The 17,280-nt window shown below is 31.5% G+C and overlaps 1 protein-coding gene across 1 annotated transcript; it reads right to left on the reverse strand.

Annotated features, from left to right (window-relative positions):
* Positions 1 to 2,741: 2,741 nt before the first annotated feature.
* On the reverse strand, positions 2,742 to 9,219 carry LOC111899168 (beta-galactosidase 3). The gene is made up of 18 exons (XM_023895051.3): positions 8,830 to 9,219; positions 8,632 to 8,727; positions 8,271 to 8,383; positions 8,086 to 8,152; positions 7,900 to 7,992; positions 7,646 to 7,789; positions 6,412 to 6,606; positions 6,117 to 6,204; positions 5,743 to 5,861; positions 5,494 to 5,658; positions 5,236 to 5,414; positions 4,656 to 4,765; positions 4,449 to 4,558; positions 4,266 to 4,376; positions 4,062 to 4,175; positions 3,786 to 3,988; positions 3,358 to 3,694; positions 2,742 to 3,275 (listed from the first exon to the last, which is right to left on the reverse strand). The coding sequence occupies exons 1-18, from the start codon at positions 8,998 to 9,000 to the stop codon at positions 3,150 to 3,152; spliced, it is 2,541 nt and encodes an 846-aa protein (XP_023750819.1). The 5' UTR covers positions 9,001 to 9,219; the 3' UTR covers positions 2,742 to 3,149.
* Positions 9,220 to 17,280: the final 8,061 nt, after the last annotated feature.

The following is a 17,280-nucleotide window of genomic DNA, read 5'->3' on the forward strand; positions in this document are numbered from 1 at the left end:
TGTATGATGTAACAAAATGTGGGCCATTTATGAAGAAAATATGATTTCTTTGACTTTTGTTGATTTTCAAAGCTAGGTTGTTTATTTTATTTTATTTTATATGCATCAACCGCCTGGTTTTCATGATCCCAATAAACGCGATATTGATTGCCACCTCCAGAAATCTCTATATGATCTCAAATAGGCAACACACGCTTGGTTTCAATGTTTTGGTGGTTGTGTAGTCCGACTTGGTTTTCACTTTTCAACACTACTGATTCCTCACTATTTGTTCTCGCTCCTAACTAGTGTATTTATTAGTGCATGTTGATGACATAATCCTTACATCTATCATGACTCTCCTCACTTGGATATTTACATCCTTAAGCTTAGAATTTTCAATGATCAACCATTGTTTTCTCGATATCTGAGAGTGCGTTTGGTTGTAGAAAAATTTCTAGTTTTCCATGAAAATTTTCAAATGAAAATGAAAGTTTTGAAAACGCGTTTGGTTGATTCAGTTTTCAAAAATTTTCCAAGAAAATGAAAATTTTCTGTTTTTCAAATTGTATATAAAGTAGAAAAGTGAATTTTACAGTTTTTTAAAATTTTCTAAATTTCTAAGATGAAAAATAAAAACTTAACTCTATTTTCTAAAAACATTTTTTTAGAAAAATGAAAACAATTTTTCTACAACCACACGTACCCTTAGTCACTCACACTTCTAAAGTCATGTTCTTTTCACAAAAGAAATGTGCTATTGAGATACCTGATGGTGCCAAAATGTCCAACAGGAAAAATACGCTCACTCACAAAGTTGTCGCATTCGATTCTTTTGCATCGTGTCCTTATAAAATCTATAAACTAACCGATTTAGTAGTTAAATAATTAAATGATAGAAAAGTTAAATAATTACTTAAATGAAAGAAAAGGCTTAGTATTAGTGGGTTCCGAAAAAAATATATATATATAACATGTAGCGGTTTATGAGATAAAAGACAGAAAAATGTGCTTTTCTAGAAATCTGCCATATATTTTTATGTAATTTCTATTGACATTCTTTTTACAAAATTTAATGATTTTAATAAATTAAGATTTCCTCTCAAATTAACTACAAAATATATTTTAATTATCTTATTGACAAATAACGAATTTTTATAAGACAAAATTGCAAAAATAATCCCCGTGGTATGGATTTTTTTGGGGGGTTTTAGTCAAAACCCCGACTTTTTTGGCTTCGTAGTCATTTTGACCAGATTTGCTTGTGATTTTGGTCCCTCGAAAAACTGAAAAGACTAAAATGCCCTTTCTGATATATTTTTTTATATTTATTCATTTTAATTTAAAGGAAAAAGACAATAGTTAATTAATTTGGGTCTCTCTCTCTCTCTCTCTCTCTCTCTCTCTCTCTCTCTCTCTCTCTCTCTCTCTCTCTCTCTCTCTCTCTCTCGGATATCAACATCATCTTCATCAAAATGTTTTCCTATACATATTCCATTCCAAAATCATTAAAATTAATCAAACCTTCAAGAGTTTTCCAGTATAATCTTTAGAACATTTACCTAAACAAACACAAAAATCGATCAGATCTAGCCTCAACAACATCAATCATCTCTTATCTCTTTCAAGAATTTCGACACACAAGTTATACCAGATCTTGTCACTAGTATATGGATCATCGTTCTTAGATGAAGAGCTTGGTGAGCATATGTGATTTTTAGAGTATGATGAAGCAAGAAGTGGCATAGTTGAAGATAATGAAGGTGATGGAGGTGTCAAGGATTGAAGAGGAAATCGGAGGTTGGAGAGGTTAAGCTAGCTAATCACAGGGGAGAAGAGTCAAAGGTTGGAGAGGAAAATCAGAGTTGTAGATGATGAAGATGAGGGAAGCGATGAGGATAAACCCTAATTTTGATTACCCCACATCTCTTGTGGTGACATCCATCCCCAACACAAACAGAACCACCACCACCAACACAAAATAAGAAGGGGCTCACTCTCCCTCTGCAATGACATCAACCCATCAACACAAACAGATCCAGTTTCTAACAACCAATAAGATCACGACTCAGACTCTTCCCCCTTCATACACTTCGTCTAAAAACCAAACTCAAACTCGCAGTTGAACACGATCATCTGAAAACCAAACCCAAGTGAAACTTCGACGATTGATGTTTGTAAATGGTTGTTGGGGGATAAAGCTCGATCGATGTCTGTAAAGGGTTGTTGTATGTATGTGTTTTTTTTTATGATCAAAGTCGAAATCTGCAAAATCCTTGAAGAACAAACATCTTGAATCCGAGTTCTTGAACATTTGGGTTCATGTTTTTTAGATCTCTTATGTTCATCTTCATTTTGGTTCATATTTTTTTAAATTATTAAAATAAATAAATTAATATTAGATTTAAGAAGAAATGAAAGAAAAATGAAAAATAAATACCTAAAGGTATTACAGTCATTTCACTATTCAGATGGACCAAAAACACAACAAAACTAACTCAAAAAGACCACGAATCCAAAAAAATCGGGATTTAAACTAAAACCTTAAAAAAATACATACCACTTTGACCATTGTTGTAGTTTTGTCTTTTTATAATGATTAATTCCCTATTTTGTATACAAATAAATAAATAATTTTTACTAATAGTATATAATGTATAGAATATATAAGTTAAAACCATATATCATATCTACATATAATATTAAACAATCATTTCATCAATGCAATAGTTTCAAACTTTGAATATAAATGAAGAAAAAAATTAAAATCAGAATGTATTTCTCATTAGAAACTGCACACAATTAACATAAAATGTTGAGTAATAGGATCCATTCCTAAACCCGAACCTAATTCCAGGGTTTCATTTCAATTCCCCCCCACCCCCCTTAAAATCTTAAATAACAATAATAATCATACAATCAAACTCCAAATAAATCACACCAAATCAACACCAACATCCGGTTCCACTTTCCGGGTCAAAAACACCCGAAAACACCACCAGTACTTGGATCGACCCATCACGAGGCTCACAATTTGGTAAAACCCCTGGGATCTTCTCTCACTAATATACACCCTAATATACCTTCTAATAATTTAATTAAAAACTACCCTAAATATCCCAAACTCTTCAATTTGTATTTTCCTTTTCATCTTCCTTTCCATTTAAAATTTAACCCCTCGAATTCGGAGCACAAACCGCTTCAACTGTCAACCGTTTCAATTTATTCGGACACGGGTCTTCCCCAAAGTTGCTATTTGCTATCGTCACTGCACATTGCTCTTTCCCAATACACTTCTGCAAAAAAACAAATCCAAAATCATTTATAACATCAAACGCGCATGTACAACTATTTATGCATAAGGTACAAGTATATAACCTTTTCAATTACATCATACGATGCAGGGGCATGACAAGTGCCTTGTTGGAAAGTGCCACATGTCCCCATTGGAGTTCCAAAGCTCGCGAATTTAATGGCGGATATGGTTAGCCCGGGCCCACAATGGAGATGAACTTTTGGCCTATGAAGCTCTTGTGTTTTTCCATAGCTTTCGATATGCCAATCTTTAATATTCGGGTGATATTCAAACATATCACCACATATGGTGGTTGTTGACCGTTTGACTAGTGAAATACGGGTCGGGTCGCCACCAAGTTCTTCAAATAGCACCAATGAATTGTCCGTTGGTTTTAACCACGATCTAGGCACATGGTACCTACACTTATTGGTAACCCACAACTTAATAAAACGGGGCCCCACATTACTTAAAACGGATCCACAATTTACAATTACAATATTTTTTTTACCATCGTTGAGTTGGTTGACCACATCCGAGTTGACATTTTGGAGGGCGGTATGTTCCGGCGTAGTGGCACCCGTGGCAATCCCCTGTGGCGTACGCGGTCCAATATCTCCCGATGCTTTGACCGTTGATCCATACTTGACCTTTTCCCATACTGCTCATGTCTAAAGCCAATGGCTCGTCTCCCGTAGGCGCTTTAAAAGAAGCCTAAAAGTAATTTCAAAAAGTTAGCCATTTGTAACGCGTCACAAATGCCACGTGTCTTGTTTTTTTATTCTACCTTGTGCCATGTCAGCGGTTGTTGTTTTTGAGCGATAAGAGAACCTTGCATCCATTCAACGGATGAAAAACTGTTTGTTGAAATGACATCCATGGCCTCTCCCTTTAAACCAACCTGTTAAAACAATGAAAAATCGGTTACACTTTATTGAAAAGTAGTAACATTGACAGTGACAGTGATGGTGACAGTATCTAAGTATCTGACCTGGTAGGTCCATTTTGCCCATGAGAGATCTTGTTTCCCTTGGTCAAGACCGTAGAGTGCGACCGGACCCATGACGCCGGTTTCCCATGTTTCGTAATGTCCTCCGATATTCTTCGAGTTGAAAAGTCAACGTTAGAGTCAAACAAAGGGTGAAATGGGAATTTAAGAATATTAGAAACTAACCGGTAATCCCATGGCAACACTGAGTAGTGATATTTTGTTGTTTCCGGGGCGGAGATTGACGTTTTCTTTGTACGTAATTCTTCTATTTTCACGTGTTCCAAAAGCCGAACCTATATATACATTCAACTTCTTTCATGATTCTTATAAAAAAAAAGTAACATTAACATTAATAATAATAATAATTAGTAAATAATCTCACAAGCGTACCCGAAAGTTCTCCGTTGATAAAAACATGAAGAGCATGACCCGTTGACTGGACCAAAAGCTTCGGGTGGTCCCCGCCTCGCAAAAATGATTCGGAAGAACCAACTTCAACACTGCAAAACATAAACATGTTCGTTGAGACTCATTAATTGGGTCCAAAGCAAGACAACCTTGTACTGTGTTTGGCATGCATTGGACTGTGATTGAGACTGATGTCAACAGGACAAAAATTGCAATTCTTTTTCTCATCCAAAAATGTGGGATAGTGACCCGCTCTCAATCTCTCTTCTGTGAGAAAAAAAGACGTTAACGCCCTCTTCATCCTCATCATCTAAAGTAACCCTAGAAAGTTTTCTAGGGTTATTCTTAAAATGAGGATAAAGAGGGCGTTAACGTCTTTTCTCACAAACAAGAGATCGAGAGCGGGTCACTATTCCACATTTTTGGATGAGACAAAGAATTGTAATTTTTGTCCTGTTGACATCAGTCTCAGTTCCAGTCCAATACATGTTAAACGCAGTCCAAGGTCGTGATGTGTAACAATCAGGGGTCTTATTCTTAAGAGTTGATGAATGAAACATACTTTGTTGTATACCAAAGATAATCACTAGTATCTCTAGTAACATTAATTTGCTCCAATAAACCAGAAGTAGTAAAAGTCGAGCTCTCATCCACCATTGTTAAATCTTCATTATACGTCTCCCATGAAAACAACTCCGAATTTGTTGGTAACATTTCCATTTGTGTTGATTGAACTCCAACCTACACACATTTTACAACAATTAAAACACAAAACCAAAAAAATCACAAAATAAATAAAAAAAGTAACAAAATCACATACTTTAGCAGTGTTAAACACAACATTCTTGCAATCAGGAAGGATACTGATAGACCATGGAGGCAAAGTATAATGCATATTGTTGAACATCACTTTTTCTGCATTGTTTGGATTATAATTTGCAAGAAAAGCTGCACAATGTCCCGATTTTGATGAAAATACATGCGCCTGTAAATAAAAATTAAATAAAAGTACATTTGTTATTTCTTGATTAAATTTGAAATCTGATATAAAGATTAGTTATATTATTACCTGTTGAAGGCTACCCAAAGAAGTAACTGTAGGATCTGAAGAAACTAATGCAGGCTCACATTGTTTAATAGCTTTGTGAAGCTCTTTTAAATGTCCGTATTTCGGTTGTCTGATTAAACCTATAAAGAGATATACAAAAAAGGTTAAATGAAATAAATAGTAATGTACTTTTGTTGATAAGTTTGACCCTAAAAGTCAAAGTATATGATCTTTGATTCTAACTTGCAATTTTAAAACCGAAATCAAAAGTATATGATACATAAAAGAAAGTTGGTCTGGAATCAAACAACATATCCATCGATTTTGACTTTGAAAAACAATAGGTTTGACCTCAAAAAGTCAAAAGTATATGATCATAATTCATAAAAACTCACCATATTCATCAAGTGGAGCATCATAATCATAACTAGTAGTGATAAAAGGGCCTCCAGCAGATCGACCAAAATTCGTTCCTCCATGATACTATTCATAACCAATAAAGAGTTTTAATTTTAGTTATCGCTAAATGTTGCATTTATTCAACACAAAATTTCACTTCGTTCCCAATTTACGCCACAAATTGTGGTTTTTATATCAATTTTAGGATCAATCGATACAATATGGTTAATAAAACATTGTTGTATAAAACTATAAATTGGTAAAAAAAAAAAAAAGGAAAAAGATACAAACCATGTAGTAGTTAAAGAAAGATCCACCCTTTTGAATGAATCGAGCAACACCAAATGCTAAATCTTGAACGGGCCTCTCGTGGATGGGCCCACCAAATTCTGTGAACCATCCGCTCCAAGTTTCGGTCCAAATTGTTGGTTTGTATGGTTTGTTAGGGGTAAAAGCGTCACAATAAAAACCATTGCATGTGTTTATCTGTCATTAAAATCCAAAAAATAATGCGTAAAATGATTATATTGGTCGATGTCGAAAGGGAAATTCAAGAAAATATGCTTGAAAGTTGAAAACAACCCGTTTTGGATAACAACTAATCTTTGGTTTTGTGACGAAAATGCCCCTTGTTTACTTTGGAAGTGAGATTCGTGTTTTTATGCCCTAAATTTAAAAGGGGCGAATTCAAGAAAATGTGCTTGAAAGCAACCCTTCTTGAATACCCAACTAAACCTTGGTTTTGTGACAAAAATACCCCTCCTTTACTTTGGAGGTGAGTTTGTGTATTTATGCCTTCAAAAAGTATTTATAAAAAGGAAAATCAAGAAAATATGCTTGAAAACAACCCTTCTTGAAAATCTTTGATTTTATGACGAAAATGACCCTTGTTCACTTTGAAAGTGAGATTTATGTTTTTATGCCTCAAAACACCCTCTGTATCAAAAACTAAGTTCCATAATGTCGTCCTTTAAAAATATGTCTATTTTTAATTTTGTTCCCAAAATGCCCCTAATTAAACCTCCCACCCACTTCTGTAAATGCTAATACAACGACTGTCATTAAGTTAAATATATTTATTTCAGGTTATTTCCCATTATTAGCAACTGACAAAGAAAAAAAAAAGATTCCTATTTGACCAATTCTATTCTAATCTCATTAATCAAATGTATAAAATAATTAACATAAAGATTATCACTTGTCAGGAAAAATGTTAAAAATTAACCTTTTGACCAAAAAGTAAATAAACAAAAAAGGGGTAGACATAAGAAACAACAACATAACATACGTTCATTTATTTATCTATAGCATTACCATTTCAATTTTTTTTCTTAATTACGATATTATATTTTAAAAAATCTATCCAATATTCCAATTATCCCTAAAATTACTTATTGGTATAAATATAATCTGGTAGATTTTTTAAATATATAGGAAGAAACGAAACCGAAGAAAGGATGAATGAGATATATATTAAATGAATATGAATATGGATCCGGGTCGGGTCGGGCCATAAATTGCTTACAACTGGATCCGGGGCATCATCTTGCTTGCACATGACCCATGGGACACCTGTCCCCAATCCAACGGCCAGATTTGCAGCCCAAGTCATGTAATTATGTCCAGCGCTTCCAAGTGCCTTTCCTATCGACCCGTATTCATTCTCAATCTGCAAAAAAAAACCCAAATTTAATCACGTATTTACATCTTTGCCATTATTGAAGATTCCATGGAAATGTACAACTTCGGAAGCACAAGTTACAAGTCAGTACAACATACCTGAGAGAGGATAATTGGACCTCCTTCGGTTTCGAACAACTTTTCACTCTTCATCATGTTCACAATTTTCTCAGTGAAACCCTTCATAGCCCTCTGTAAATATTAAAAAAAGAAAAATTATAATTTTTAAAGTATATACAAAATAAAAAAAAAATTAGAAAAAGAAAATAAAAAGACAATTATGACCTTGAATGGCTCGTTATCGGTTCTAAAGCTAATACCAGGAACATACTTCAGCCAAACTGGTAATCCTCTGTAAGATTCAACACAAAAATGACCATTTTAGTAATTTCACATAATATTATTTGTTAAATGGAAAAAAGAATTATAGATCTGAGAAGAGAAAATATGTAAAATATTAAAATAAATACCCAAAATTCCATTCAGCGCAAACATAAGGTCCAATTCGAAGATGAGCATAAAGTCCGGCTTTTTGCACAGTCTTTAAGAATCTCACCAAATCGTTTCTCCCTTCAAAATTATACTGAATTTTCCACAAACAAAATTATATAATTAGCATGCATAAATCAGTAGAAAAAACTTATAGATCTAATAATAGTTTAATAAAGAGCAAAAAAAGGGAAAAACCCCATTTTGTAGTATAAAAAACTAAGCTTGATATGTTGAAATCGAGAAAAAAAGTCAAAAACTGTTGAAGATTAGAGCGAAAATACAGTAAATTTCGCACTAAAAGTCACTCGATAAACCCTAAAAAGTAAACGAAAATAGTACATTGCCAGGAGTAGGCTCATGAACATTCCAAAACACATAAGTTTCAATCACATCAAGTCCTCCTTCTTTCGCCTTCATTATAAGATCTTCCCACATCTGCAACACAAAAAAGGTACAAAAACCCCATGAATTCAAACCTCATCTAAAGTTAAACCCACATTTCGCCTGAAAAAAACGATAGATAGTTTCGTTAAGTACCTCAGGAGTACTTCGAGGATAATGTATCGAACCAGAGATGAGTATTCTTCTTTGACCATTGATGACGATGGCTTTACTATCGTAAGTGACACTACATTGAATTCCTTGAGCACCCAGTTGGATTACAACGAAGAACAACAAAGCCCATTTGGAAACCGAGTTGGTTTCCATGATTTTGGGTCTAAGTTGAAGCAGATTTAGCAGAATTGGAATTCGATAAGAATGGAGAAATGGGGGGAGAGAGAGAGAAAGGGAAAGAGAGAGTGTGGAATGGAATGGGTTGAGGGGAGCTGAAAAGGGGGTAATATTGTTTCGACAGATCACCTTTCACACCGACAAATGTGGTGTGTATGAATGTGTCTTTTTATTAAATTTGCACACAGGTGTGTGTGTGTGTGTTTTGTGTTGTTATGTGTGTGAATCAATGTGCCTTTGGTTTAATATTTTTTAGATCTTTGATTTTTGATTCGTGTCTAATAAAATAAGATTTTTTTCGTTGTGTGTTGGATAGTGGCGTAAGACAATTGTCATTGTGTCACTTCGATTTTGCTTTTAGATAAATCTTTTTATTTGTAAAATATCATAAGGTTGAATTTTAAAGATTATATATAACTATATATATGATTAGCCTAAGATCGAAGGATGTATCCATCATTTATTTTTTAGTGGCATTCTAGTTTTTCATTCATTCAATTTTCACCGCCAAAAAGCACAAAATAATCACCTTTCAATATCATTTATTTTTATTTTTTAAATAAAAAGATTTTAATCTTTATATTTCAAAAAGTAAATATATTTTCTTAAAAATGACTATTAAACATAAAATTTAATTAAAATAGAAATACTTCATTACTTAAAAGAAAATTTACATAAAAAACAAAGATTAAAAAAACTCTAGAAAATAACCAACATTAAAAAAAAAAAAAAAAAAACCGAATATCTAAAAAAACGACCTGCATTTAAAAAATGAAACGGTGGAATATTATTTCATGATCTTTTACTTCTTCAAAACTAGTTCGAGGGTCGATGCCGAAAAATGATCGGTTTTTTCCATCAAGAACTTCATATCGTTCATTTTTTGTTTTTTCGCATGATCAATCTTTTTCGGCTTCTTTTTCTTTCTCGAATGTTAAACGTTCAACAAAATTCAGATTGTATCGACCAAATGTTGTTATCATTTTCTGTATTTCATCTGCGTCCATGCTGAAATTCAATGCATTGGAAGAAGACCTCTTCCACTTCCTTTTTGTTTTGTCACTACCCATCGGTCGAACAATTTCTTCTAGCTCGTCTTCGTCGTCCTCATTTAAATCTAATACAACAAGAGCATCAAAAGAAGTTATGTATCCACTAGAGCCTATTTTTGTTCATTCTTATTGTGTTCCACCTAGTATGAAGTCATCATCATATTTTTTACACCTTGGATTACGAAATAAAAATTTCCAAGGCTCGTTAAACTTGAATGTCTTTCTCGTTTCCTCGCGAAATAAAAATAAAAAAAAAATACAAAGCCACTTGAAGAATTTCTTTATCTCATTGACCGCTTCTCCTTTGAGTTTTAGATTGTTGTACAACCCTTTCATTTTTAAAATATTTTTTGCTATTTCTCGAAACTTTGAATTAAATTGGTGTTTGGTACGGTACTCATCTTCTCTACCCAACTCCATGTGAAATCTTTCAAGAATGAGAAGCCAAAAATGTTCATGCGCTTGTGTATTTTCCATGCGTTGAATTCTTTGAAATTTCAACCCAAGCTTGTGTCAACACTGGCTCTTCTTGGGGAGTCCTTGCTTGAGGCTTTTGCTTTTTGTCGTCTCTTGCACTTGTTGTTTTCCTTTGCGACATGGTGGGGGTGGGGGGTTGAGTTTCCATTATAATTTTGTCGTCCGACTCATCGAGACTTTGGTTTTGTGGTTGAGAGTGAAAGGGTGGGGTTTGAATTTGGGTTTGAGATTGATAGAGTGAGGTTTGGCTTTGGGGTTGATTTGGTTAAAGTTGATCTGGAAAACAACAAAGTTGTTAAGCATATTTGGACTAACATTTGGTACTTGCATGGGTTGTATTGTCTAAAATTTTGGTATTGAAATTGTGGAGAATATTAAATAGAGGCATCAAGTTGGGGACGATAAACCGGTTGAGATGGATCGAATGCGAAAATGTTTCGAGTTTAGGCACCTAAACGTGAAACATTAGTTTTTCTTATATAAGATTTTGGGGTTGGATTTTTGGGATTCATTTTTTTTTTTAAAATAAAGAGGAATTGATAGAATGTGTGATTTTAAATGTGAAAGTAGTGGGTTATATACATACATACATATATATATATATATATATATATATATATATATATATATACATACATATATATATATATATATATATATATATATATACATACATATATATATATATATATATATATATATATATATATATATATATATATTCGAGTTCTAATCGTTACAATAAAAAAGTTTTTTTTAATAATCGTTGAAGGAGGGTTTTTTTTCCAAATAAGAAAAAAAATGGATCAATGAGGTGAAGAGAGATGAGGTGGGGTAGCATCCCCTCAGTCCGTTCCCGCACCACCTAGACCATGGTGGCAGTGTTGTGTTTCTGACTGTGGTTCCGTTCTCGCACCTCCTAAAGCGATACGTATCCTCCAGCATAATTTACTAATGATAAGTATGTTGCAAAGCGACTACCAATAAATAACCCATAATCAAAAAATACACTGTTACTTCAAGATATAATAATCACTTAATAAAAAATTCAAATAGATTATTACCCAAAAACAAAAATTTGCTAGTTAAATCAAAATTTAAATCATATATTATCCACAAATAAATTATGTTAATTTAGACAATATAAATTTTAATCTTTATATTTTAATAAAAAAAATCAATTTATTGACGTATGACATGTCATAAACTTAAAAACTTTCAAAATGAACCGCCTAATATGACATTCAATCTTTAAAATCCTGAAATTTGAATTTCAAATGATTATAATAATGATACATTCATAAACAAAATCTCAATAAATCAGGTATTATGATTTCTTTCAAAATTGTTTCTACTAAATCAAGTCACTTATCTCCTCTGATTTTGCTTATTTATTTTGGAAACATTTGATTCCCCTTTACATATTATAAGGAAGAGATTTGAATTCGTTTTGGATAAGTTTTGGTTTTTATATGAAGCATCCCATAAAATCAAGAATAATTCATCAAAAATATCAACATGAAATTAGTAATTCCAAATTTTGTTTTTATTTATTTATTAGTTTTATTTATATACCTAGATTTGAATTTTGTTGTTTATTAGTTTGTACAATGTCATTTAGTATGTATTATTTTTGTTATTTATGTTGTAAAGTCGTGTTTTACACTGGTATTAACATAGTCAGTTAATATAAAGGTTAATTCCTTTTATTTTAAGAGAAAAAAAGACAAATCGGTTTAATTCCATAAACTATTTTCTAAAGTTTAAGTAAAAATTAGAAAGATTATATTTTAGCCATGGTTTTATCTAGGTGCATTGAAAAATCTCATAAGGCTCTTTTGCAAATTTCTAAAGATGAGTATATACGAAAATCAGGCTTTTCATAGATGACAATCTATGATTACATAAATGAAAATTTAACTAGAGCCAGCCCCCCCCCCCCCCCCCCCCCCCCCCCCCCCCTCTTTTTTTTTCTTTTATAAAAGCATGTATTGTCATTTCAAATGGACTTCAAAAATCAAAGTATGTAGTGAAGAAAACTCATATAGCGTATTGAATAGTAATTTTATAAGATATCACGTTAAAAAATCATCATATTTCCCTATATGATTTGTTAACAAAAATTCACCAGCTTTTTCTTTCTGATTTTGTTAAAAAAAAAAACATCACTTCAAGCATTCACATGTACATTTTATTGTTGTTTGTAGTGGTGATTCATGATATATATATATATATATATATATATATATATATATATATATATATATATATATATATATATATATATATATATATATATATATATATATATATATATATATATATATATATAGACACACACGTTAGACCATTTGTTAAAAATATGGTGCAGAAATTTTGTCATATATAATTTTTTATGATTTATTAAGTTTGGTAAAAAGGAATACATTATGGAAAACATATATAATCTCTGAGTCCGTCTTTCCAACATCCTACGTTGAAATATGTTACAAAGATAGTATTTTTCAACTCTTGTTTTCTCTTTTTCTTTCTCACTACTTCCCTATATATATATATATATATATATATATATATATATATATATATATATATATATATATAGACACACGTTAGACCATTTGTTAAAAATATGGTGCAGAAATTTTGTCATATATAATTTTTTATGATTTATTAAGTTTGGTAAAAAGGAATACATTATGGAAAACACATATAATCTCTGAGTCCGTCTTTCCAACATCCTACATTGAAATATGTTACAAAGATAGTATTTTTCAACTCTTGTTTTCTCTTTTTCTTTCTCACTACTTCCTTCGTAACTTTTATATATATATATATATATATATATATATATATATATATATATATATATATATATATATATATATATATATATATAGACACACACACACGCATTACACATAATTGTATAAGAGACAAGAAAGATTTTTTTGGGTGGTATGTGTGATAGACTTATTTCAAACTTGATTAATTCTAGTATACAAATTTTCAAGAAAAAATATGAGTTTTAGTAAGGATGCTTCGGAGACGAGACTAGTGGTTTGCTGGATTAGCGTAAGACGCACAGAAAAGGACGTAACTCGTAGAGTTGGACCACACTATTGTAGGGATGCTTCCCTTCTGTTCATCAATATTAGAACAAGTAAGTTTTCCTGCAAATTCTTATACTGAATCAAGCAAATATGAGTAAAATATCATGTATATTATCTAAAAATTATATTTCTAACAATAATACCAATGAAAAACAAGATAATGATAATTAAATTAATTTTATTAAATAAACTGTTAATAACATAGAACAAAGTTTAAATAATTGGACAATACATGAAACTAATGTTAATACAATATATGGAATAGAAACTTTTGATTATTTTCAAGTTTATTCTATTAAAATGACAGAAGAAAGTTTGTCTATTGCTCAAAGCCAATAAAATTTATATTTGTTATCATCATGATCTATTCTAGAACATGGAACAAAATATAAATTTTTACATGTCGGTTTAATCCAAATTGCTATCAAACCTCTATTTAGACTTGGCATAGATGTTCATGTTCTCTTTATTTTAAGAGACAAAAGACATAAAGATTTTCAAAATTTCATTTTAGTCATGGATGAAACAAATATCGCTAATGGACCCATCTATTTCAATTGTCATCCAAAATTTTCTATAGGATTATTTGATAAAAATATTCTAGACACTTTAGTCTTAATAGTATAAACAAAAAATTTATAATTCAAAGATTATACAAAACCTTTTGCAACAATTTATCGTGTTTGTCACAAAACCATGACAACTACCCTTGAACCAAAAACTCGTTTATCAAGTCCTAAAAATGAAACAATTATTTTTGAAACAAACACTAATCATACCAAATTCCACACACCATATTAAAATAGTCTGATATACTCAATCATGTAATTGGAATTTACAAAATTTTATTGAACCCAAACTTATAGATTCTTCACAACAAATTTCAAATATTATTGAACATACTAATGGTTCGGTAAATATAAAATTTTATTCTCTAAATATTTCATCATCCATGTTTTTAACTTCTTTTACTCTAGAAACAAGCACTTCAAAATCTTCATTTTCAAAATCAAGATCTTTAAGACTAAAAATAGTCGATTATGCTAATTATATTACCAAACCTTTATATCAAGATGATCAAAATAGTGAAAATAGTTTTTTTAGCCCCACTAAATCAGATTTTATTGATGAACTTGAAAATTTTAAGCAACAAATATGAGTTCTAAGATACAGATAAATTATTCTAAATTTAATAGGCTTTGGAATAATATTATAAAAAGACATTGAGAAATAAACTCTAATATAAGCAGAAATATTCAACATTTAGAAGATACTCTATTCCGTGAAGAAAATTATTTATCAAAATTACAACCAAATAGTTATGAATATAATAAACAAATAAAAAAAGCTTCTCAATTATTTTAAGGAATTAAAATATACAAAGAGTCATGTAACCGTAACCTAGAAACGATACATTAAGCTTCCTCAATCTTACCCCAAACAAATTGTTAAATCTTAACCCAAATAAATTGTTAAAATGAATTTCTCAGATCTAGAATATCAAGTTGATTTTGAGTACTTAAAAGATATTGAATATTATAAAGACTATGATAATAAGAAAAGAGCTTGGCATGAAGAATTTTTTTCATACTACTTAAGATTTCTTCATTTAGGTCTTTGGGAAGATTATGTTTTATCAAATAAAATTCATTTTCCGTTTTTCAATGGTTTGAATTAATTTATGCCCGTAAACATGAGATAAATTATCCACTTAAAAATTGTTCTATCACCCTTGTTTAAGAGAAAAAATTACAAAGATATTACTTCTAATATAACTTTCCACCAAAAAGTGTCACACCCCCGATCAGACGGCGGAAAAGTCAGGAGGCTCGCGTGACTTAAATTGAATATCATCACAATGAATATACATGAATCATAACATAAACATCACCATGCATCAATATATTACAATTGGAATTGTTCACATCAAGTACATTGTTTTAACATTTCAAATCCATACATACATTGTTTGATAGATTTCAAAAGCAAAAACACCCTAACACACTTGGTACTTATTCCTCAGCTTACCTGTTACCTGAGAATACAAGTTATTTTGAAAAACGGTCAACATATGAAATGTTGGTGAGTTCATAAGTATGTTGTGTTAAAATGATTTGTGTAGTTTGTAAAACCCAGAAAATCCGATATTTTCTGAAAAGACCATTGTTTATAAAAAAAAAAGTGTGAAGATTCGTACAATATGCATGGTGATTTCAAAACATGTACAATTGAAGAACTTAGTATTAAACATACAAGTGAAAATGTTGAACTTCCTCGGAAAACCCGACGTTTTCCATATACATAAAATTCAGTGATTTCTCAAATTATTATACTGTCGCAATGAATGATTCTGTTTACTCATCCTTGATTACTTGGGTGGTGTTGGATTAATTAAGGTTTGTGAGTTGTTATAACCATGCATTAGTAATGACTAGTTTATAACTACCATTTACGAACGATCCTTAGAGGCGTCGCCCGTTATAACTCACTTAATCCAACCACCTTGATTACTCTCGATTATCGCCCTAAATCTGTTTACGTCGATTACTCATAAGCCTAGCAAACGAGGAAAAAGAGGGGTACAATCCTGCTACTTCCGTGAGTTTACTTTAGGCCATCGAGGATGCGAAAGACTCGTTGGCCCATCTCGCATTTGATTACCTTGACCTTACTGGCATTACTATTGGATCACTAAGACCCCAAAAGCACTTGAGAGCCATTAAGGTCCCTTTATATGGAATTGGGCCATAGGAGGCCCAATAACATATAAGCGTTATCCCTTTGGGCCCAAAGATCATGTCAATGGACTTGCAAGGTCCAACAAGCATGATTTGAAACTTTCAAGCCCAAAGTTTGAATAATTACTCGTCTTTGGTATCGTATATCTATTGGATGGTTCGATTTAACGGTTTTTTGTTTTTGTATCGACTCGAGACCGATTGATTTGTTTATACGATATTTGGAGTTATACGTGTACTTGTCTTTCGATTTTTGTCAACCGTAGATTAGTATTTTTGACCCAATCTTCTATAAATAAAATGATTGATTAAAAATAGTTGTTTGACAGTTGTTTTAACTGTTTTGACTATTTGACCCTTAAGAAACCGTGATTTGGCACCTCTTAACCCATATTTCGAATTTTTGACAATTTAAGCCCAAAAATGGGTTTTATGTTGAAATATGTTTTTCACAAACTTATGAGTTAATATTCTTGACTTGTTTAGTATAATACTACTTAGATCATGTTTTTTTTCCTTCTTATGGCATAGATCTCGATATTTCTTCCCTTTTTGGTTACATATTCATTACAAAAACACATAAAATCATACATACATGCATAAAATCATACATAGCATACACATACACATAGATCTACACATTTTCTTGTATTCTCCCCCAATAAAACATGTAAAAACCGAAAAAGAGGGGTATGAAGCTCACCTTGAGTTGTGGTTTCAGTTTTGAAGAGAGAAATGAAGAAGTTTGGTGTAAATCTTGGCCTAGTAAGCTTTCATTGGAGGATCTCGAACTTAGGTGTTTCTAAGATGGTGATTATGAGTTTGGATAGATTAGAAAGATATTTTGATAAAACAAAGCATCTAGATCATAGATCCAAA

The sequence above is a fragment of the Lactuca sativa genome, chromosome 4 (assembly GCF_002870075.4).
Source record: "Lactuca sativa cultivar Salinas chromosome 4, Lsat_Salinas_v11, whole genome shotgun sequence".
Classification (NCBI taxonomy): domain Eukaryota; kingdom Viridiplantae; phylum Streptophyta; class Magnoliopsida; order Asterales; family Asteraceae; genus Lactuca; species Lactuca sativa.

Bases quoted from the DNA above. Each gene is read 5' to 3' on its own strand.
- LOC111899168 (XM_023895051.3), bottom strand. From the start codon at position 9,000: ATGGAAACCAACTCGGTTTCCAAATGGGCTTTGTTGTTCTTCGTTGTA. The intron at 5,415-5,493 runs GTATGTGATTTT...AAATGTGTGTAG, and splicing joins TTGTGTTTAACACTGCTAAA to GTTGGAGTTCAATCAACACA. The intron at 4,176-4,265 runs GTCAGATACTTA...TTGTTTTAACAG, and splicing joins GGGCAAAATGGACCTACCAG to GTTGGTTTAAAGGGAGAGGC.